This window comes from Crinia signifera, chromosome 7 (assembly GCF_055691185.1).
Source record: "Crinia signifera chromosome 7, ASM5569118v1, whole genome shotgun sequence".
NCBI lineage: Eukaryota > Metazoa > Chordata > Amphibia > Anura > Myobatrachidae > Crinia > Crinia signifera.
The window spans coordinates 165,601,594-165,625,704 of NC_139223.1; the positions used below are offsets into that span (position 1 = coordinate 165,601,594).

A 24,111-nucleotide genomic window follows, 5' to 3' on the forward strand; every position below is an offset into this window, starting at 1 on the left:
TGAGAACTTCACCTCGCAGCATCTGCAACTTTTCCAGCAGCCCTTACCCTAGTAGAAAGATACATGGGAGACAATCAAGAGCCCTGGATACCACCTAAGAGGTAAGTATCAGCCACCCAGCTCCTAACTGTCACGTGAGGCTATTTTTGAAAAAAAATATTGTTGGGAGCTGTTTGGTTGGTGCTTTAACTCTGTCCACTGTATCTCTATCCAAGTCTTAGTAAATAGAACCCTGAGTCAATTGACTCTTCCAGACTAAAGTATATATAGAATTTTTTCAAGATAGCCCTAGATTACTGATATGTATCTAACTATACAGGTGTAGAAAATAGAATGTAAAGTGTGTTCTCACAGTGTTGATTTTGATGGTCATCTTCTCTTAGCACCAATTTTCTCAACATTGGATGATTACAATTTTTTTTTTTTTAGCCAATCAGATTTTGGCTGGAGTCCATCAGTGTCCCCTCGATTTCTCCTTTTTATACTTATAAAATTATGCCAGCAGTTCAAGGCATAAAAATTGGATTTAAGTTACTTTGAGCATGGAATTATTATTGGTGCACTGGTGGTCAACAGTTAGTGGTTCCCAAATGTTCTTGAATCACAGCACCCTACAGTTACATTGTGTGGCAATTATCAGTAGTTTGCCTATCACTTTGCTCATAAATTATTTAGATGGTCCTGGACCAAGTACACAAGTACACCCCTAGAGGCTTGCAGAACCCCAGAATGCCTAGGCACACAGTTTGAAACCACTGACATAGTTTCTGCAGGTGCAGAAGATGTATTTGTTATTGAGACCACAGCTAACATGGGTGGTACATAATGGACCTTGCAGTCACATGTACTGTAGCTGATGTTACCAACAAGGAGTCAGTAAAGCCCGCCAAAGAGTAATAGATATGGCAAGAACAATGGTACATAAATTCACTTGGTCAGAGAGTTGACCTACATAATGTACTCTTTATTAAGTTACAGACCTTTTATTTGTTTCACTATAGTGAAGATAATTAAAAAGCAATATTAATCATTTTTTTTATATAATTAATTAATGACATTAATGAGCATAATATTTAATGACAGATAACTAAGATCATTTTCAATTTTATTTTAAAGAATGCACGGGAACAATAATACAGTAGCACCAGAATTTATTCTTCTTGGACTTTCCAGTGAGCCCAGGACACAAGTTATTCTTTTCTTTGTCTTCCTACTTGTGTATATGATCATATTAATTGGGAACATCTCCATCATTATTCTGATCCTGTCCGATGTCAGCCTTCACACCCCTATGTATTTCTTCCTGGGCAACCTCTCCTTTCTGGATCTCTGCTACTCGTCTGCCACTGTGCCGAGGATGCTCAAAGACTTGATATCACTAAATAAAACTATCACTTTTGCTGAGTGTGCAACACAGATGTACATTGCTCTGACCCTAGGGGAAGCAGAGTGCATTCTACTTGCCGTTATGGCTTATGACCGTTATGCAGCTATATGTTATCCGTTACAATACACTACCATCATGAGTAAGACGGTCTGTGTGAGACTAGTTATCTGCGCATTTATATTTGGGTTTATCTTCTCTTCTTCAATGGTGACTCTTACACTCAATATAAATCGCTGTGACAATAATGAAATTAATAATTTTTTATGTGAAGTGCCAGAAGTATTATCACTGAGCTGTGAAAATATTTGGCTTATTGAATTAGTCATTTTTGTTGTGGGTGTGATTATTCTTGTAGCACCAGTGACATTTATTGTAGTATCTTATATTCAAATAATTTTAAGCATTTTAAAAATCGCATCTGCAGCCGGGCAGCGGAAAGCTTTCTCAACCTGTGGGTCTCACATGACGGTTGTGACAATATTTTATGGCTCATGTATGGCCGCCTACATGAAACCTCGGTCAAGCTCTCTGGCAGGAACAGACAAATTCATTGCAATTTTTTACCTAATTATTACACCAATGTTGAATCCCATCATATACACACTCAGGAATAATGACGTAAAAGCGGCCTTTGTAAAATTTAGAATTAGAAATTGTTTCTGTTATTAAAAATATATAATGCTACTGACTATAAATTCAATGCTACTTTATAAGAAAGGGCCTGATTCAGACCGGAGAGAGAAGGAAAAATTTGTGTGTAAATTTGAAAGTGAATTGGGAATATAATCTCTATTTACTATCCTGTCACACATTCTTATGCGATTCACAAACCATCACATTTTTTTTCCAGTCTGTGCAAATGTGAGTAAGTACTTCCACAACTCTGTAACATAGATAGTCTGACCAATGCCGGCACTGACGTCAAAGACTTTACATTAAAATGTCTGGCACATGTTTGTTTTTTCTGACAGTCCCAGAAAATGTTGTATTTGGGGTAGAAATGCGCACTCTGTGATTATGATCTGTGCAGCATGTGTGGACTTATGGTTCTGCCAATCACAAATGTTCTGGGAGACTGGGTAATGTGAAAGAAAATATCTTTATTGTAACTGATACAATCTTAGTTTTGAGTCTATCATCAAAAAGGGATATACTGGGTGGGGTAGGGGTGGTCACACTTTGGGTAGGTGCCACAATGACCAGCTGCGCACTGTGGATCTCACTTCTGTGTCTTCCTTTATTGCAACCCCTTATTTACATTTGACCACTTTTTTTTATTCCCTGAAGTTTCTGTGAGAGATTTTAAATCTATCATGCTGAATCTGCCATTATGAATATCTGGCACAAATCTGTGTGTGTGTGGCTCATTATCTGAAAAATTCAGTTTAAGGGAAATCTTTCATGCTGAATCTCTGGCACAAATCTCTGCATATGTAGGGCCCTTAAGAAACAAAGATTCTAATGCTAATTTAACTATATAATCTACATATTAGATTCACAACCATAGATCAGTCCAGCTAGAGTGGACTACAGTAGGTACTGGCAGGGCTATTTTTCTGCAGGCTCCAGCAGGAACTGTGGCCCTTATTCTAGTTCACTCTTTCTGACAAAATATTTAGTAGATGGACAAAACCATGTGCACTGCGGGTGGGGCAGGTGTTACTTGTGCAGAGATAATTAGATTTGGGTGGGGTTTTACACCTGCCTCACCTGCAGTGCACATGGTTTTGTCCATCTAAGAAATATATTGTCAGAAACAGTGATCTAGAATAAACGTACCATCGGCAATCTTTATGCCATAACACTTTAATAACTTATCTAAACTTATCTAACTTAACACTACAAATAAAGAGACAGACACAAGTGCTGGCGTTTCAAATAATGAATGTCAAATTTATTAATTGACAACTATATATATTAATCTATAGAAGAGGGTGGCGGCCCTAAAGAACGGTCATAGAGAAAAGGAGGGGTAAGATGACATCACACCATTCATACATCATTGGTGTTCAACTCTCCCACGCTACCCACTCGGGCAAGTGGTGTATCCCACCCCTGTCCAAGGGGCATGGGCTACAAGCGTATCATTGACGGGAGAGCGCACCCCACTATCCTCATAACACTTCATTTGAACAAGGACCGTTCTTTACCGCCGCCAAGAAAGGATAGAAAAATAGGGAGGGAGGGTGGGTGGGGAAAACCGGACCAGAGTGCAGATCACCTGACCTCTGGCTATTCCTACAACAGGAAACTCCTCCCTACTCCCTAATTGGCTATAGCTGCAGCATCATAGCCTAAACATAAACCACAACCAAAGTGCAGGCATCTCAGACTCCTTCGGTAGTTTATGTTACCTCCAGCTTATTCAGCCATCGGTTTTCTTAAACGTACCATCGGCAATCTTTATGCCATAACACTTTAATAACTTATCTAAACTTATCTAACTTAACACTACAAATAAAGAGACAGACACAAGTGCTGGCGTTTCAAATAATGAATGTCAAATTTATTAATTGACAACTATATATATTAATCTATAGAAGAGGGTGGCGGCCCTAAAGAACGGTCATAGAGAAAAGGAGGGGTAAGATGACATCACACCATTCATACATCATTGGTGTTCAACTCTCCCACGCTACCCACTCGGGCAAGTGGTGTATCCCACCCCTGTCCAAGGGGCATGGGCTACAAGCGTATCATTGACGGGAGAGCGCACCCCACTATCCTCATAACACTTCATTTGAACAAGGACCGTTCTTTACCGCCACAAGCCAAGCCTTAGGCTGCAGCACCGCCACCCTAAACGCTCAGCACTTACTAAACAACAACACATCCACTAAAAACCTCTAAACAAATCGTCCAGGAATATGGCCATTCCTTCAGGACTCAGATGGACACCGTCCGGCCTATACAGGGAACCCCGCTTATAGGTGATGGAGTCATGCCTGATGACCCCTCCCCCATTAGCCAACAGGTATCGCTGCACCGCAGCATTGACCTTTCTCCGTGCGCTATCCAAGCGGGGCCCTGACCTAGCATTCCTCCAGACTCGCCTAGGAATCATTGAGGACCAAATCAGTTTGCAGCAAGGGAGCGCCTGAGCCACAATATGCAGGTCTCTGATGATAATCGACCGCAGTTCTAAGGCGGTGCATTGGCCTAGATCGTTTCCGCCCAGGTGCAAAATTAGCACCTCAGGGACTCCAAAGTCCCGCACCGACCTCAGCAAAAGGCCCTGTAGCGCTCCCCAACGCATGCCTCGCACACACAACCAACGCACATTCTGAGCTTTCACTTGCATACTTTCATTCAAACTGCCGCACGCCATTGATGCCCAGTGGACAAAAGAGTGTCCCATCACCCACACCGTCTTGGAGTCCCTGCGACCTGAAAGATGTAAACAGGTTAGGACACATGCCATCAAAATCACACCTCACTTAACAGACCAACCACACCGGAGAAGGCAAAGATAAAGAAACCGTAACCGACCAGACCTTGAGGCACACTGCACAGAAAAAACCCCCGGAGTAAACTAACCAGGACGCCATGTCAGATTGGAATTAAGCCGAATTGTGCCCCCGGGGGAAAGTGGACCACCTCAAGACTCCCGCTAAAGTGAGACGAGTACTTATGCGTCCAGTCGGTTACAGTCTTGCAGATGGAGAGACAGGCCAGGCCGAATGTATCTGCGGAACGCTGCCGAGCGCCATCGACCCAGAGACTGTATCTCTGCGTCGGATTGACCCCCAGCAGCAGCAGATGTGGCCGCCCCGATCCGAAAGGAGTGTGTCCCAAACTCCCGCGGATCCAGGCCAAGAGATCCCAGGGCACGTCGCAAAACATGGCAGAACTGGTATTTTGTCAATGAAGAGCCGTCTTCATGCATTAACCATGCCCCAGGGCGGTCAGGACGCAGCAGGGCGTAGGCGCTTGCCATCACCACTGGGCAAATCCCTTCCACCGGGCACGGTTGCAGTGACAGCCATTGGCCTCTCCCAGTCTGATCCGTCTTGGAACGTCTTACCCGGCACCAAACCAAATCGCCCTGTATCAATACATCCTCTAACAACAGAGGAGGAGGTCGATGCCTCGATGGGGCTACCAGCTCGCCGACCCTGAAAGCTCCATGGAATGCCATGGCATATGCCAAGCGAAACAGTCGGACCTCATACTCAGAGTGACATACATCCCAAACCGCCCCCAATAAGGGAGGCAGCAGGGACACGTCAATGGGCCTTCTGCTATCTGGAGCCACAGGGGAAGCGCGCCGCCAGCCCCTCAGGGCCCGAGACACAAGAAAAGACCGACCGGGGTCCGATCTCCCATACAGCGATGAGAAGAACGACACGCCGGCCAACAGCCGTCTCACGGCTGACACAGTCCGCCCTCCGGAGTACAAACTCCACACAAACGCCAGCATGGCGTCGCCCGGGGCCTTACCTTGCTGTGACGCGGACATTCTGAATTGTTCCCATTCCAGCCAGCCAGCTTGGTAACAACGCAGCGTCCTTGGAGCAATAGCCCGCATGGCTAGTTCCTCCATGCCGGCCTGATGACCTGCCAAACATAAGGAGGACACGGCTCACCAACCAAATCCGCTCCCGGAGCTAGGGACCGGAACCTAGCCCAGTCACGCCTGGACAGGGCGTCGGCCACCGAGTTGTCCACCCCGGGAACGTGCCTGGCCACAAAATGCAGGTTAAGCCGCAGACATACCAATACAAGGCGAGAGAGCAAGCGCACAACGGGCAGAGAAGAAGAGCTCTGTCTGTTGATGGCCTGCACCACCCCCAGGTTATCACACCAGAAGGTGATGCAGGCATCACGTAGGCGGTTGCCCCACAGTTCCAGGGCCACCACAATAGGGAACAGCTCCAGCAGAAGCATGTTCCTGGTGAGGCCCTCTAGGGCCCATTCCTCCGGCCATGTCTCAGCGCACCAAGAGCCGTGCAGGAAGGCTCCAAAGCCGATTCCCCCGGCCGCATCGGTGTATAGCTGCAATTCCTCGCTGTACCGCGGAGGGCTAGGCCACAGCAACACACCGTTGAAGTCGCGAAGGAAAACATCCCAGACTCTAAGATCCCTTTTGAGCTCCGCATTCAGGCGGACAAAGAATTGGGGCCTATTTGGACCTGCCATGGCCAGTTCCAGTTTCCGACAGAACACCCTCCCCATGGGGATAACCCTGCAGGAGAAGTGAAACAGGCCCAGTAGGGACTGTAGCTGGCGTACCCGGAGTTTGCCGGAGGCCAGGGACTGGGAGATCGCCCCTTGCAGCCGTGCAAGCTTATCAAGGGGCAACCTGCAGCACCCGGCCCGCGTGTCAATCTCAATGCCCAAGAATGAAAGGCACTCAGTCGGCCCCTCTGTCTTGCCCTCCGCGACTGGGACTCCGAAATGTAAGAACAGCTGCTGCATTGCGTTCAGGAGAGCCCCGCAACGCGGGGAATCAGCCGGGCCTACGCACAGGAAGTCGTCCAAATAATGGGCGACCCCCGGCTCGCCCGTATACTCCGTGACGCACCAATGCAGGAAGCTGCTAAAACACTCAAAGTAGGCGCAGGACACCGAGCAGCCCATAGGCAGGCAACGGTCTACATAATAACCTGAAGGCAGCCTAAATCCCATGAACCTAAAGGAGTCCGGGTGCAGGGGCAGCAGTCGGAATGCCGACTCGATGTCCACCTTGCCTAGCAGGGCCCGCCCCCCGAAGCCGCGCACAATAGCTAAAGCCTCCTCGAAGGATTGGTACCGTACGTGACACAATTCCATAGGAATTGCATCATTTACAGACAATCCAGGTGGGTGGGACAGATGCTGTATCAGGCGAAACTTGCCTGTCTCTTTCTTGGGGACTACTCCAATAGGTGACAGTACCAAACCCTGAACCGGTGGTTCAGGAAATGGACCCACCATCCTGCCCAATTTTACCTCCTTCTCGACCTTCTCCAGGACGACATGAGGCATGTCGATTGCTGACTTCGGGTTTCTCGGGGACCCGGACGCCACCTCCCCCTGAATGGGGAGGAGGAATCCTTCCGAGAAACCCGCGGCCAGAAACTGCGCTTCATCTCGGAGGGGGTAACGCCCCAGCCAACTGGCTAGGCGGTCGCCCCTCACGGGAGACGGGGCCTTACTGAGGGGGAGCAGGGGCTGGGTTGGCCCCGGCATTTTGCCTGGGTGCCCCCCCAGCCTGCTTGCCACGCGTGCACTCCTTAACCGGGTGTCCTCCCCAGCACTTTGAGCATTGGTGACGAAACTTACAGCGGGAACCCGCTGCACATCCTGCCCCGTTGTAAGCAAAGCATCTGCCCGCCGACTGCCCCCCTCCAGAGCCCCCGCGAAAGGACGAGGGGGCCCTGCGTGGGGCTGACGCAGGTGTTGACACCACCGGAGCCGGGGCGGCGGAGGTCGAAACCGACGGTTTCTTACCCATCCATACCTCGACATCCTTAGCGCCAAGGGCCATGATCTCACAACCCGACTGCTTCCGTCGGAATTGCTCGTCATAAGCCCGCCAGACGTTCTCGCCGTCGTCCATATACATGGCGTGCATCATATGGATGTATCTAATGACATTCATATGCTCCTGGGGTCTGGTCTCCAAGTAGCATGCAGCAAACATAAACAGCCCCACCTGCCACCTCTGATACGTGCAGTAGGCTGCCTCGCCAATCCCCCCTTTACGCTTTGCCTCGCGGTAATCTTTCTCATCCTGCGCAGTCATGGTAAAGAAGCTGACGTATCTGCCCTCCCTTATCCTATCCCTTACGCTGCGCCTGAGGCCTCTTAGTACTGCCGTATTCTCGCAGTGGACCACCTGCCCCCTAGGAAACAACGGGGAGCCCGAGTCGCCACTGGAGGACTGCGAGCGCCTCCGGTGTCTCCTAGAGCGTCTGTGCCTGTGCCTGGATCTGCGTCCCCCCTCCTCGCCGGAGGTCACGGACTCTGACCCCGAGGAGGAGGATGTACGGGAATACCTGCGCCTGCGCTTCTTGCGTGCTCTAGCTGACCCACCTGACACAGCTCCCGCTGTAGCCGCACCTGCTGTTCCGGAGGGACCAGCCACCTCTGACGGCCCGGCAATGGCCTCCTCTGCCTGGTGCTGCGATGGTGTCGGCACGACTGCGTCCCTTGGCGGTGTGGAAGCCATATTCGCGAAAGGCGTGCCCAGAGCTGCCAGCACGTGTGCCGCAGGGTCCCGGATAGAAGGAACAGAAGGGAGGACAGTAGTAGCTAGAGTCCCAGGCCCTGACTGTATCGGTTGCTGACCCGCCCTCGGCGTCAGCATCGCCACCAGCTGCCGCACCACTGCCATATCTACTTCTGTGGAGGGCGCCTGCGCAACTCCAGGGGACACTGCCTCTGCAGCCGTGGCTGAAATAGCCTGCGCTGCCTGTGATAGCCTGACGCGCTGGGATAGCAAGCGCGCCCTAGAGAGCCACCCGCTCCTTGCCCTCCTTAAGGGAGTCATGGGGGACCCCGTGGAGGGGTGGCCCTGTGTGGGCAATGTAGGACTGGCTGACTGAGCAGGAGAGCCCCTGTGCTGTGTCCCAGGACCCGCAGCTCGCGTCCGGCGGCCATCTTGGATGGGCGCGGATGCACCTGTGACTGCTGCTGCGGGACCCTGAGACCGCGTGCGCCTGCCCCGCTGACTACCTCCGCCAGGGGTGCCTCCGCTACCCCGGGCAGGAGCGCTACTCGCTCTATTAGCTTGCGGCCTAGCACCGCGTGCCGCTGCGTCATCAGCCGATGACGCGGATCTCGCGCCCCGCCGCTGTGGACCCGCTCTCGCCGCCGCTCTGCCTCCCCGCCCGGCCTGCGTGACGCTAGCCGTTGGGGGATCAGAGGGGGAGCCGGGCTGTGCAAAACGGGAGGGAGGATGGATGTTTCTCCGCGGGCGCGGCATGGCTAGGCCTGGCAGCAGCAGCGTTACACTATCTGGCACCAAATCCCCCAAGGAGCAGCCTGACAGAAGAGAAAGAGGTATGTGGAAGGCAAAGGGAGAGAAGTAGCTTTGACAGTAGAAGGAATAAGTGAGGATGACAGAGGAATAAGTACAGGAGAGAGTCTGAAACCAACCTGCTCCTTGGAAAACCGGACCAGAGTGCAGATCACCTGACCTCTGGCTATTCCTACAACAGGAAACTCCTCCCTACTCCCTAATTGGCTATAGCTGCAGCATCATAGCCTAAACATAAACCACAACCAAAGTGCAGGCATCTCAGACTCCTTCGGTAGTTTATGTTACCTCCAGCTTATTCAGCCATCGGTTTTCTTAAGGGCCACAGTTCCTGCTGGAGCCTGCACAAAAATAGCCCTGGGTACTGTACATAATAATACAAGTTACAATTATATGCACGATAAAGGGCCAGATTCTCTAAACTTCAAAAGTGATAAAATGGAGAGTGATAAACAGCCAGCCAATCAGCTCCTGTCTGATATTTTTCAAACACAGTCTGTGACACGGCAGGTAGGAGCTGATTGGCTGGCTGTTTATCACTCTCCATTTTATCACTTTTGAAGCTTAGATAATCTGGTCCAAAATGATAGCCAATTATTGATAATGTTATTAACATCCAATCATTATATTTTTGATCTAGAGCGTTTGTAAAAACATACAGTTTCAGAAAATTATTCCAGTTCCTTCCTGTTTTTGGATACAAAATAGAACATTTTTCAGCCAAAAACAGCAGGAAATAGTAAGATAGGCTAATTGGATAACATCCATTGGATAACAACCATAGTTTTGAGATAAAAATTAAAGTCATGTACAAACATTGTAATCATTGTTAAATATAGATCCTAGGACACAACCACCCACCACATAAATATGATAATATCATTTACACCAAAAATATCATTCTAAATTAAATTTCCCCAATACATTGGTATTATCAAACAAAACATAAGTGTATACATAAACCTCACACATACTCAACAAACACAAATCCATACAGCACATACAAATAATGTAGCAACGCTTTCAACCAGTAATGCACATACAATACTCTATTTGACTCATTCATAACATCAACAAAAATGATGTGTTTAATAGCAATTTAAAACAATTTTAACTATTAAAATATTCATACATTTATAATATTTTTTGGTACTTATGTAGTATCTGGGCGTCCGATTTAGAAATCGGATCGCATCGCATCGCATGCGACCAAATCGTATGCGATGCGATGGTCAAGATTTTTCCATAGGATTCAATGTTAAAATGGTCTGAGTCCATTTTAACATGGAATTCAATGGGAAAAAGGGATCCTTTTCCTTTCCCCACTATCCAAGTGGGCATGGAGTTGGATATAAACCTGTGGCGAGCGTAGCGAGCCACCGAGCCCGAAGCGTGGCGAGCGTAGCGAGCCCCGCGAGGGGACACTGAATACTTTTTAAGAAATATGCGTTCGCTCGCCACGCTTCGGGCTCGGTGGCTCGCTGCGCTCGCCACGCTATATAAAATCAACTCTATGCCCACTTGGATAGTGGGGAAATGAACAGGACCTTTTTAACATTGAATCCTATGCAAAATCGCATCGAATCGCATCGCATCTGATTGTATGCCTTAAGGTAAGGCATACAATCACAAAATCGGACGCCCAGATACTACATAAGTACCTATTTTTTTTTTCTTTCTAAAAATACATTAAATTACATAGTTAGCCCACACATAACACAATCAGTACTGAAGTTCCAACTAAGTATTTGAGGCAAGTGCCATGGGGCAGCAACTGCTTGGGGCGGCAAAGATACATGAGGTGATGATTCATTTTTTGGTCATCATTGTGACTTGTTTTACAATACATATATACTCACACCTAACATGATTTTTAAACTTTAGCCTTGATAAAAATCATCAATTTGTAATATGGAGATAGCAATCAATTATTTGAGTTTTCCTCTATTACAAACCATTGCATAAAATGATTGCAAAATGTAGCTGAACAAAAACATTTTAATATTAAATTCCAGATTTCAAATAGTAACAGTACAAACTAAGACTATCCATTTGATAATCAAAATACTTAAAGTGGTAAGTGATAATACTGTAAAATAAAGGGACCATAAGTAGAAATGTAGAAACATAGAAGGTGACAGCAGATAAGAACCATTTGGCCCATCTAGTCTGCCCCTTTTTTAAACATGTTACCTCAAACCATATTTGATCCTTATTTTTTGTAAGGATATCAATATGCCTATCCCGAGCATGTTTAAATTGCTCTACTGTCTTAGCCTCTACCACCTCTGATGGGAGGCTATTCCACTTATCCACTACTCTTTCTGTGAAGTAATTCTTCCTCAAATTTCTCCTGAACCTTCCTCCCTCTAGTTTCAGCTCATGTCCTCGTGTTCTGTTGCTCCTTTTTCTGATGAAGGACTTATGTTCAGAAACGCATTAAGTGTGCCTGCCTCCTGTTATTTTACTGTTATCCCATGGTAGCCACGCTGGTCGTTTGTTGGTGCACCTCTTTGGTCCGGACCTGGAGCCTGCCATTCCCTTTTACATCTGGGACACATTTGACTGCTGTATTGCCTTGGGAAATCAGTATTATGCTTTTTTAAATGTCAACGTCTGTAAGTGCACATCCCTATTAAATGTTTCTATTTACCAAATATATTGCAAATATATTGCAATATATTGCAATGATGAATCCCGCACCAGTCCAAATTATTCTAATCTTGACACTCTTTCCTCCAATTAGTAACAATTATCTAGGGAAATTATTTCTTTCTAATAATATTTGGAGGTGCTACCCACGGATCCCTCCACGTAGACTACGGTACTTGTGGATTATCACGGCTCCCATCGCATGCCATCGCATGCCATATATAGTGGCATGCGATGCGATTGTTGCCGTTTTTGACAAAATCGCATGCGATCGCATCGCATGCGATTTTTCACTGAAAAGCATCCAAATGCATTGGAATTAGTATGAAACATGTTCAATGGCCCCCAAATGGCATTTTTGAGGCTGTACCACCCCCACTATCAACGCGAACCCGAAGCGTGGCGAGCCCGCAAGGGGCTGCGGTACGCGTCCTACGACCTTTTCATACCCCCACTATCTACGTCGGCGTGGAGTTGAGAATAGAAAGTGTGGCGAGCGCAGCGAGCCACCGAGCCCGAAGCGTGGCGAGCGGACGCGGACACCTGTGAAGCCCGTGAGGGGACGCGTATACATGTGAAGGTATCCGCGTCCGCTCGCCACTCTTCGGGCTCGGTGGCTCGCTGCGCTCGCCACACTTTCTATTCTCAACTCCACGCCGACGTGGATAGTGGGGGTATGAAAAGGTCGTAGGACGCGTACCGCTGCGCTCGCCACGCTTCAGGTTCGCGTTGATAGTGGGGGTGGTACAGCCTCAAAAATGCCATTGAACATGTTTCATACTAATTCCAATTTGGATGCTTTTCAGTGAAAAATCGCATGCGATGCGATTTTTTCATGTACGATGGCCATCGTGGGAGACGTGATAATCCACAAGTACCTAGACTCTCACAAGTGATAGAACACTGCAGCGTGTTTAAAGCAGAGAGCAACGGGGATAATTCAAATCCCTATAATAAGCGTGTGAGCGGAAACAGTGATATATATGATAGGCGGGATTGCCTGTAAGCTGAAAACTCTCCGGCTTCACCCACTCAGTTATACACACATTGCACAAATAGGACAATAGGAGAAATGATATAGCGCACAAGGAGATTAAAATATTGTTATACTCCGAGGGATAGACAGCAGAGAGAACACACGTTACAATAGGCTGTCACACTGCCCATTGTAAGTGTGGTTAACCCCTGTCTGACTCTAGCGCTATTTCTCCATACACATGCAGGAAACTGACATGGAATGGTTAACTGTGTTATAGACCACTGATTAGGAGTTTAGTACACCATTCTGTATATATATCCTGACATGGAACACAGTTCACAGTTATATAATTATAATTAAAGCTATCCATTAGGAGAAGGAATATAGTGCATATTGGGTCTGAATAATAATTATCATAAAGCACAGTCTAAAGGTGCGCACACACGGGGGTAATTTTGTGTAATATCGCAGGCAATATGGTCGTTGAGCGACCATATTGCCCGCGATGGGAGTGTGCACCGGCGATATATCGCCGGGTGCGCGCTCACGTTTTTACCCCTGTAGTGATCGCTGGTCGCAGGAACATGCTCCTGCGACCAGCTGATTTCCACTGCTGGGCTCCCCCCGGCAGTGGATTTTTCATCGGCGACCATCTCTGGTCGCTGATGAACAGGAGACACAGAGCAATTTATTGCTCGGCAATATATTGCTGAGCAATATATTGCTGAGCAATATATCTCCCCCATGTGTACAGGGCTTAAATGCGAATAATCCCTTTTCAACTCTAGCGCTGGTTCTCCATAATGTTAAATGCATGTATTGTCTAATTGTGCTATAAGAATACTCAATAAAAGTGAAACTTGTTGCTCTCTGGGACAGTAGCAGTGAGCATACAAAGATACAATTATCCTGCTACATTCTGGGCCTTATTCTGGTTGGAGCGGCCGGGCCGTACGCGTACGTCCCGGTGTTTTTCATGATCTGCGCATGTGCAGATACGCTAATGCGCCGGCGCGAACACTCCACAATGCTTACGGCCGGGTCTCAACGTGCGAAAAAACCTGTACGCGAGTGTACGGGTAATGGGGGCGGCATAGGGGCGTGTTGATGGGAGCGGCCGAAATAATGAGGGAAAATGGGCGTAAATATGGGCGTACACGGGGGTGTGCACCAAAAATGAGCGGTGCTACTACCGCACGATCGACTAAAGCACCGCTTATTTCGGACACAAAACAGGCGGCCGCCAACCGACATCTCAAACCACCCCTACAGATACCGCATGCCAGCGTGCGCCTGGGTTAGCTAATTTACGCGGATTACTACCAAACACATACACCTGAATGTAATAAGCAATGCTGCAGTCTATTAAGTCAAAACCATGAATTCACTACCTGCAAGCCACACACAGCACTCTAACACATTGGAAGGTTATCTTTCTATACTTCTCTACATTTCAAGGTTTGTTTAATTTAAGGTAAGAATCTTTGTAAGACCTGCTTATATATGCTAAGGTAGGTATTTGTTAAACAGGTCGACACATTCACTACGTGCTTTCATAGACTTTACACAGTAGCACACTCAATCTACACAAGTCGACATGTGTCAACGTGTTCACTCTAATACAAACATAGGTTTTGTATTTATGATACAATAACATAAACCACATCTAACACCTACAAAGGATGTTTCAGCAATGTTTTAAGCCCATGGCCACTATTTTGCACATTAATTAATTCAATCAATTAATTAATTTTCATAATTAGAGTTGAAAGCCAAGATTTGCAGGTCCATATATATGAAGGGTATGTCAGCGTACACGGACGTACGCTCACTCTCACGAGCAGGGGCGGGCTGGGCCGGGGGGCAGGGGGCCATGTGTCCCCCGGGCCGCTCTAACAAGTAATGGTGCGGGCCGCCTCATTACCTCCTCCTCCAGTCCTGTACTCCTGTGTATACGGCGCCGCGGCTACATGAACATGGCCGCCGGCGTCCTGCATGAGGACATTGTCTCCTATGTGCAGGGCAGGGCCCGGCGCCGACACCACCCACCCGTGCGTCTAGGGGTGGAAGGGGAGGAGGATGGAGGAGGACAGTCAATATACTCGGAGGACGGAGCGAGAGCTGCGCCTGCGAGAGAGAGAGAGGCAACGCGGGAATGCAGGACAGAGTCAGACAGGCAGGAGCCGCCGCAGCATTGCAGCACGGACCCGGCCGGCAAAACTTCAAAGGCACTGAAGTGCCTGTGACAGGCTAGTGAGGTGACATTTATTAGAAGTTTTTATGGGGGGGGGGGGAAGCCTGTGGTGTCCAAGAAATAATTATACAGGGGGAGCAGCCGGTGGTGTCCTGATAATTATACCAGGATACCACAGGGGGAGCAGCCTGTGGTGTCCTGGTATAATTATACAGGGGGAGCAGCCTGTGGTGTCCTGGTATAATTATAATTATATCAGGACACCACAGGCTGCTCCCCCTGTATAATTATACCAGGACACCACAGAATGCTCCACCTGTATAATTATTATCAGGACACCACAGGCTGCTCCCCCTGTATAATTATACCAGGACACCACAGGCAATAATTATACAGGGGGAGCAGCCTGTGTTGTCCTGGTAATAATTATACAGGGGGAGCAGCCTGTGTTGTCCTGGTAATAATTATACAGGGGGAGCAGCCTGTGGTGTCCTGATATAATTATACCAGGACACCACAGGCTGCTCCCCCTGTATAATTATACTAGGACACCACAGGCTGCTCCCCCTATATAATTCTACCAGGACACCACAGGCTGCTCCCCCTGTATAATTTTATCAAGACACCACAGGCTGCTCCCCTGTATAATTATTACCAGGACACATACAGCCTGTGGTGTCCTGGTATAATTATACAGGGGGAGCAGCCTGTGGTGTCCTGGTATAATTATATCAGGACACCACAGGCTGCTCCCCCTGTATAATTATACCAGGACACCACAGGCTGCTCCCCCTGTATAATTATTACCAGGACACCACAGGCTGCCCCTCCTGTATAATTATTACCAGGACACCACAGGCTACTCCCCCTGTATAATTATTACCAGGACACATACAGCCTGTGGTGTCCTGGTATAATTATACAGTGGGAGCAGCCTGTGGTGTCCTGGTATAATTATACAGGGGGATCAGCCTGTGGTGTCCTAGTATAATTATACAGGGGAGCAGCCTGCGGTGTCCTGGTATTATGCAGGGGGAGCAGCCTGCGGCGTCCTGGTATAATTATCCAAGGGGAGCAGCCTGCGGTGTCCTGGTATAATTATCCAAGGGGAGCAGCCTGCGGTGTCCTGGTATAATTATCCAAGGGGAGCAGCCTGCGGTGTCCTGGTATTATTATGCAGGGGGAGCAGCCTGCGGTTTCCCGGTATTATTATGCAGGGGGAGCAGCCTGTCAAAGTTATACTAATAAAGTGTCTTTGGTATAATTAACTCCAGGCCTATTTTTTTATTAATACATATTTTTTAAACGAAAAACCTAAATTTAACGATGCGCTGTTCTTATGGGCCAGTACTCTGGACTTGCCCCCCAGGCTAAAAGTTGCCAGCCAGCCCCTGCTCACGAGCGGTGACATAAGCTGACTTTTCTATTGAAAACAATAGGGACCCGTCCGTGCAAACTGGCGTACGCTCAGATCTCCGCAAGAAGTCGGTGGGGAGACGGACGAAAGACGTCCGTAAACGGCGCCGTACGCTCAGTTGTACGCCTGTTGTCGGAGTGCAGGGGCTGGGCCGTCCGCGTACGTTGCCGTACGCTCATTTGTTCGCCACTCCCCTTCTACGGTATTTCTGCCCGTAAGTAAGCGGCTGATTTGTGGGTGGACCTAACCCTAACGGCCGCGTACGGCTAGCGTACGTTAATGGCGAACGTACGCACGTTTGGCCGCTCCGATCAGAATAACCTCCTCTGTCTGAAGAGATACTGTACCAATCTGATACATTTAAGCATAATATTAAGCACATTAAAGGAGAAACAAATTGTCCTGGAATTCTCATGAAGATAGGCAGTGGTTACTTGTATTTTAAAACACTTTTTTCTATTCTTTCTTTTACCTACTGTTTTTAATATTTCACATTTTAATTGGAAATAATAAAAGTTATATCTTACTTTTCATTATATGACTCCATAGTGCACTCACACAATTGCTTACTTTTTTCTCTAGTGTGTGTTTCAAATATCACACTTTTCTTTGTGTCTCTATTTAGAGCATATGGAATTGACGGTGACCTGTTTTTTTGATTAAAGACATCTTCCCAAATTTAAAGGGATATTTCCCCTGTTTTTGTGACTTTATCATTTATATTTCATCTCCATTCACATTGGGTGTATGAAAGTTTGTGAACACCAGTGGTGCTAGTAACGTATTATTTTGTCTATCTTGTCCTTTTCCTGTGAAGAATGTCTCCCACCTATACCTTGTTAAAACCCTTGATATATTTGAAAGTTTCTATCATGTCCCCCCTTTCCCTGCTCTGCTCTAAAGTATACATATTAAGATATTTTAGTCTTTCCTGGTACGTTTTGTGATGTAGGCCATGCACCATTTTAGTTGCCCTTCTTTTAATTGCCCTTCTAATGTATTTATATCCTTCTGGAGATATGGCCTCCAGAACTGAACACAGTACTCTAGATGAGGTCGTACCAATGACCTTTACAGTGGCATTATTACTTCTTTCTTTCTACTGCTGATACCTCTCCCTATGCAACCAAGCATCTGACTTGCCTTCTTCATTGCTTTGTTACATTTCCTACCTGCCATTAAGTCCCCTGAAATAGTGACACCTACATCCCTCTCTTCCTCAGTAGTTTCCATTATAGTGCCATTTATACTATATGTAGTCTTTGATACCCAAGTGCATAATTTTGCATTTGTTGGCATTAATCTGTAGTTGCCATGCTCTTGACCATTATTCTAATCTACCTAGATCATCAATCTTATTTTTACCCCTTCTTGTGTGCCTACCCTGTTGCATACCTTTGAGTCATCTGAAAAAAGGCACATTTTACCCTCAATTCCATTTACAATGTCACCAATAAAGATATTTAAAAGCACTGGTCCAAGTACCTGTGACTGTTCTCCGTTTACTACAACTCTCTGTTTTCTGTCCTGCAACCAAGATCTTATCCATTTAACCCTCATAAAATCCAATCCCAAGCTTTCAAGTTTATTCAACAGTCTGCGATGCTGCACAGTATCAAAAGCCTTATTCAAGTCTAGATAAGCTTACAATCTTTAAAATATGAATTCTACCACTATATACATATGCATTGTATATAAAGATATCCGCTATAAAACACTAATAGACACACTGATGAACACATATTTTTTCTGCATTTTAATAAGCAAAATCATAGGTAATTAGGTACTTGAGCGTCCCTGTCAGCATCAGTGTCATGATCCCATAGTCAGCATAGTCAGCGCGTAGTCAGTGTAGTGAGCTTGTGTCTGCAACTGTGTGTACATTTGCGCCTAACTGGAGCTTATGCAGTTAGCGTAGTCAGTCAGCATTATGCAGTTAGCGTAGTCAGTCAGCGTTGTGTCAGGTGTGAATGTGTTCCTGAAACACCCCCACTATCCACGTCAGCCCACGCTTTGTAAAATTGACTCCATGCGTACGTGGATTTTGGGGGTTAAGAACAGGTCGGGAGGACACGTGGATAGTGAGGGTTTGAAATGGAGGCATTTGCCAGTATGTAACATAGAGCACTGGCAAATGCATCCCTTTTAGTGCATAAGACGCACTTGTACCCACCCCTCCTTTGTGCATGAGATGCATGCGCTACCGAACCCCAAACCCTAACCCTAAGCTAATATTAACTACATGGTTGAGCATACAATAAAATATCACATTGCATTGGATCGCACGCCGTGTAAGGTGCCATGCGATACCATGCGATATTTTATTGTATAAGCACTTAACATTAACTAAAAAGACATTGTATTGCATCGCATCGCATCTCACAGCTCCATACACGGCGTGTGATCCGATGTGATGCAATTTCACTACGTAGAATAGCCCAGTACGCTAAGAGCAAAATACATAAGTACCTAAGAAACAATCACAATACCTACCACAGCTCAATTTTCCAAGAGATCTGCTCTTGAACAATAGATTTTGGGACAGCGTCGGGACCCCTACTGATCCTATCACCTACAGTATACAGGGCTGCCAGTAAGAGAGGAAGGAGCACATACAGAATCTGCACAAGTGCCTCCTCCTCCTCCCTAGAAGTGCCCATTATCGTTGGGTATGATCCATTGGGTTGACCCTATTTAGGTCAGCATGCACTGAGTCAACTATTGAAGGTTGACAAAGCTTAGGTCAACACTTGAAATAGGTCAACATCGGTAAGGTCAAAAGGTCAACAAGTTATAGGAATGTTGGCAGTCAAAAGGTCGACCTGAGTTTTTCCAAAATTGTTATCCTGAATATCGACATGGACACCGCGTCCCCTCGCATGGCTCCCTGCATTTGGCATGGTTCGGGCATAGTGCTTTGCTGCGCTCGGCACACTATTTTATTCTCACAACATGCCAAATGGGATGGCAGGGCGTGGAATACCGCCTGTTGGCACATGTTGGCTAAAAAACAACGTGAATTCTTCATGTGGACCTTTTGACTTTTGACCTTCCCATTGTCGAACTATGCTTGTGTCAACCTCCCAACCCTGTCAAACTTACCCATGTCGTCCTAATTCAGGTGTCAACCTAAGACCTGTCAACTTTCAATGGTCAATCCAATGCATGTCAACCGAAATAGGGTCAACCTTGTGACTGTATCCCTTATCTTCAAACTAAATTTTTAAATTAAATAATTCTTTGCAACCACCCTTACATGCTGTCATCTGCCGTTATTTTGGAGTTCTAAAAGTATAAACCACAGTAAAGTTACAAAAGTGATCATAAGCAGCAACTTAAAAGAATCACCTAGGAAGAACCTCCCTTGGTGCAACGGAACACAGACGGGTTGTTTTTCTGTTTTTGTAGAACATTGGTCTAATTGTACATGTGAGACATAGAAAATAGGCTACAACACACTCAGGAATAACTTAGCTGTATTATAAATCTCTCCTCTGAATGATGATGATTCAGTATTGGACATTTCCAGGCATCTGTACCCGGTATAAGGTATGTCTTCTTAACATTGCCACAGCAAAACCTTTAGATATTTTTGAGTCAAGATATAAAATCAGTTCTTTAGATTTATCCAAGTGTCAGATAATATTTATAGGCTGAAGGGCAATTAGATGTTGGGAGCAATAAAATTAATACAAGTTTGCTTTGGTTTATTTCTGAAACATGTTGGTGACTTAACAAAAAATGTTTTATGTAGAGGATAAGAAAAAATATTTGGCATGAATAAAAATATATGATTAAGGCAGTAAATTATTTTAATAGTGTAGAAATATTGTAACTATTATTTAACATACAAATAAGGGATGAGGCTTAATTTCATACGCACATGTTCGCGTGGGCACACACAACCACACTTACAGATGAGTCTTCCCCAGGTGATAACAAATACAATAATATCAGAACCTACATTCGTTAAATGTGAGGGTATCTTCAAAAGATTATTCTAATGTGTTTACTTAAAAAGGTAATAATAGCAATTGTAAAAGCATTACATAAGAAAGCATTTCTGGAACTTTATAAGAACTTTTCTGAGTTAGAAACATAGAAACATAGAATGTGACGGCAGATAAGAACCACTTGGCCCATCTAGTCTGCCCCTTTTTTAAACATGTTACCTCAAACCATATTTGATCATTATTTTTTTTGTAAGGATATCAATCCCAATCCCAGGATTGCCTATCCCAAGCATGTTTACATTGTACTACTGTATTTGCCTCTACCACTTCTATGGGAGGCTTTGATCCACATATAGAGTTAAGGCTTTGGCCCACATATAGGGCCTTATTCAGGTTTGTTAGCAATACCTTGCTGTACTGCAGCATACCTCCCAACATGACCCTCTCCAGGAGGGACACAATGCTCTGTTCCTAGACGTCCTTCTTAATTTAGGATTACCATCAATTGTTTTAAACAAGTACATTGTTAAGAATGGTGTTTCAACACAGGAGATGGAACTCAGTTCCACCCGGTCCCCCCTCACTTTAACCCCTGATTGTAAGAAATATCACGGAGGGTCACTGTATTTAGTCTTCAGCCCCTTGTTGCTACATTTCTTTTAGTGATTCACATATTGAGCTGTAAAATCCAAATGCCAATTACAGTACCTTATACACTGGCAATTAGTAATGAGTGAGGGGTCAATCTGCAAATTATCAATCAACTTTAGTTGCACACTGTAATTTAGTATCATCAGCAAAAATCTTTGCTCCGGAACTCTGTTACTTTTAAATATATACCTCCTTTCTAATGTAAGTGTAGCCTTTTATTGAATATAATGTTCTGGGACTAATAGCAGCATTGTATTATGATGTGATCCCTATGTCACTACTTTAATTTTATTGTGTGGTTGTATTTATATGCAGTTATGTATAGGACAGTTTTGAGCAATGTTTATTGTGTAGATGTGAATGTAAGAAATGTAATTTAAAGCTGTGTACACAATGGGAAATATGTCATTAACGATATAGTTGATATTGATATAATTAACAAATGCCTCTTATAAGAAGAGAGACTTGTGACGTCTGCCATGTCTACTGAAGTGAAGGGGGAGCTACATTAACTTTATCATCAAAGCAGACAGAAAATGTGGTGGATACCTGGATAGTTGTAGAGAGTTCATGCATTACAGACACCGTATACACAGTGCCAAGTAGCCATAAATCTTCTCGTAAAGTACTCAATCACCTATTCACTAATAGTACATTAATTCTTATACTGTTCCAAGGGCGTAACTACCATAGGTGCAAGGGGTGCAGCTGCTATGGGGCCCAGAGCAGCAGGGGCCCATCTTTGCTGTTTAAGTAATATGTTTTACATATATGTATCACCATCAGTTGCTAAATAGGGGGCCCTTACAAACTTTTGCTATGGGGCCTATGAATATCTAGTTACGCCACTGTACTGTTCCAATCATATAAGCAGTTCCCCCAACAAAGAGTCTTCTATTATCCAGGAACCACTACCAACCCATGTTTTAAGGCACTTGCAAAGAGTATTTTACCCATGGAATTTATTTTGCTAGTTGGTAACTTTGAAAATACCTCGGGATAAAGCTTTATATAACATATTGCTGTTTGCCCATCTTTTTTTCAAGTGCAGGATCAAACCCTCTTTTCTCTCTCTTTATTAAGTTACAGACCTTTTATCTGTTGCACTATAGTGAAGATATTTAAAAGTAATATTAAGGTGATACGATTTCAATTTATTAGATATAATTAACAACATTAATGAACATAATATTTCATGACAGATAACTAAGATAATTTTCAATATATTTTAAAGAATGCCTTGGAACAAGAATACAGTAGCACCAGAATGTATTCTTCTTGGACTTTCCAGTGATCCCAAGACACAAGTTATTCTTTTCTTTGTCTTCCTACTTGTGTATATGATCATATTAATTGGAAACATTTCCATCATTATTCTGATCCTTTCTGATGTCAGCCTTCACACGCCAATGTACTTCTTCCTGGGCAACCTCTCATTTCTGGATCTCTGCTCCTCCTCTTCTACTGTCCCGAGGATGCTGAAAGACTTAATGTTTGTAAATAACACTATCTCTTTTGCTGAGTATGCAACATGGATGGACATTGTTCTGTCTCTATGGGAAGATTGACTTTACAGTTTCAACAATTTAGTAACCAAACTTAATAAGCACATTATGTTGTAACAGATGAATTAAATAATTTTTTATTTTATTTCTAGAAATGTCTTGGAGAAATAATACAGTGGCAAAAGAATTTATTCTTCTTGGACTTTCCAGTGATCCCAGGACACAAGTTATTCTTTTCTTTGTCTTCCTACTTGTGTACATGGTCACATTACTTGGCAACATCTCCATCATTATTCTAATTCTATCCAATGTCACCCTTCACACCCCTATGTATTTTTTCCTGGGTAACCTCTCGTTTCTGGATCTCTGCTATACATCTTCCACTGTGCCGAGGATGCTGAAAGATCTGATATCCGTAAAGAAAACAATTTCTTATGCTGAGTGCGCAACACAGATGTACATTGCTCTGGCCCTAGGGCAATCAGAGTGTATTCTACTTGCCGTTATGGCTTATGACCGTTATGCAGCTATATGTTATCCATTACAATACACTACCATCATGAGTAAGATGGTCTGTGTGAGACTAGCTATCTGCACATTTATATTTGGGTTTATATTCTCTTCTTCAATGGTGACTCTTACACTCAATATAAATCGCTGTGACAATAATGAAATTAATACTTTTTTATGTGAAGTGCCCGAAGTATTATCACTGAGCTGTGAAAATATTTGGCTTATTGAATTAGTCATTTTTGTTGTGGGTGTGATTGTTCTCATAACACCAGTTACATGTATTGTAATATCTTATATTCAAATAATTATAAGCATTTTGAAAATCACATTTTCAGCTGGGCAGCGGAAAGCTTTCTCCACCTGTATGTCTCACATGACGGTTGTGATAATGTTTTATGGCTCAGCTATGGCCGAATACATGAAACCTCGGGCAAACACTCTAGCAGGAACAGACAAATTAATTGCTATTTTTTACCTAATTATTACACCAATGCTAAATCCCATCATATACACACTTAGGAATAATGACGTAAAAGCGGCCTTTCTAAAATATAGAATTAGATATTGTTTCTGTAGTTAAAAAATTTAGGATTTTATTGAAAATAAATGCAATGCTACTTTATGGGAAAGGGCCTAATTCAGACCTAATCACTAAAGATGACTTCGAGTAGATAGCCACCTCACAGAGAGAAAAAAATCGCCCTGTATAAATTTGAATTGCAAATAAACTACCTATTTGCCACCCTGTCACACATTTATATGCAATTCACAAACCATCTAATTGTTTTCCAGTCTGTACAAATGTGAGTACAGTAAGAATGATCCTTCCACAACTCTGCGACATAGGCCCTTATTCTGGTTGGTGCGGTCGAGCCGCATATGCGGCTCCGACCGCAC

At 45.0% G+C, this 24,111-nt stretch overlaps 2 protein-coding genes across 2 annotated transcripts; both read left to right on the forward strand.

The window, feature by feature from the left end:
• Positions 1-1,117: 1,117 nt before the first annotated feature.
• Positions 1,118-2,056, forward strand: LOC146021268 (olfactory receptor 5AR1-like). The gene has a single exon (XM_083155063.1). It carries the CDS (start codon positions 1,118-1,120, stop codon positions 2,054-2,056), a length of 939 nt encoding a protein of 312 aa, XP_083011189.1.
• A 20,799-nt stretch (positions 2,057-22,855) lies between these two features.
• LOC146021269 (putative olfactory receptor 2B3) lies at positions 22,856-23,794 on the forward strand. Its single transcript, XM_083155064.1, has one exon. The coding sequence runs from the start codon at positions 22,856-22,858 to the stop codon at positions 23,792-23,794; it is 939 nt and encodes a 312-aa protein (XP_083011190.1).
• The last annotated feature ends 317 nt before the right edge of the window (positions 23,795-24,111 follow it).

Coding starts and splice junctions, on each gene's coding strand:
- LOC146021268 (XM_083155063.1), top strand. CDS start 1,118: ATGCACGGGAACAATAATACAGTAGCACCAGAATTTATTCTTCTTGGA.
- LOC146021269 (XM_083155064.1), top strand. CDS start 22,856: ATGTCTTGGAGAAATAATACAGTGGCAAAAGAATTTATTCTTCTTGGA.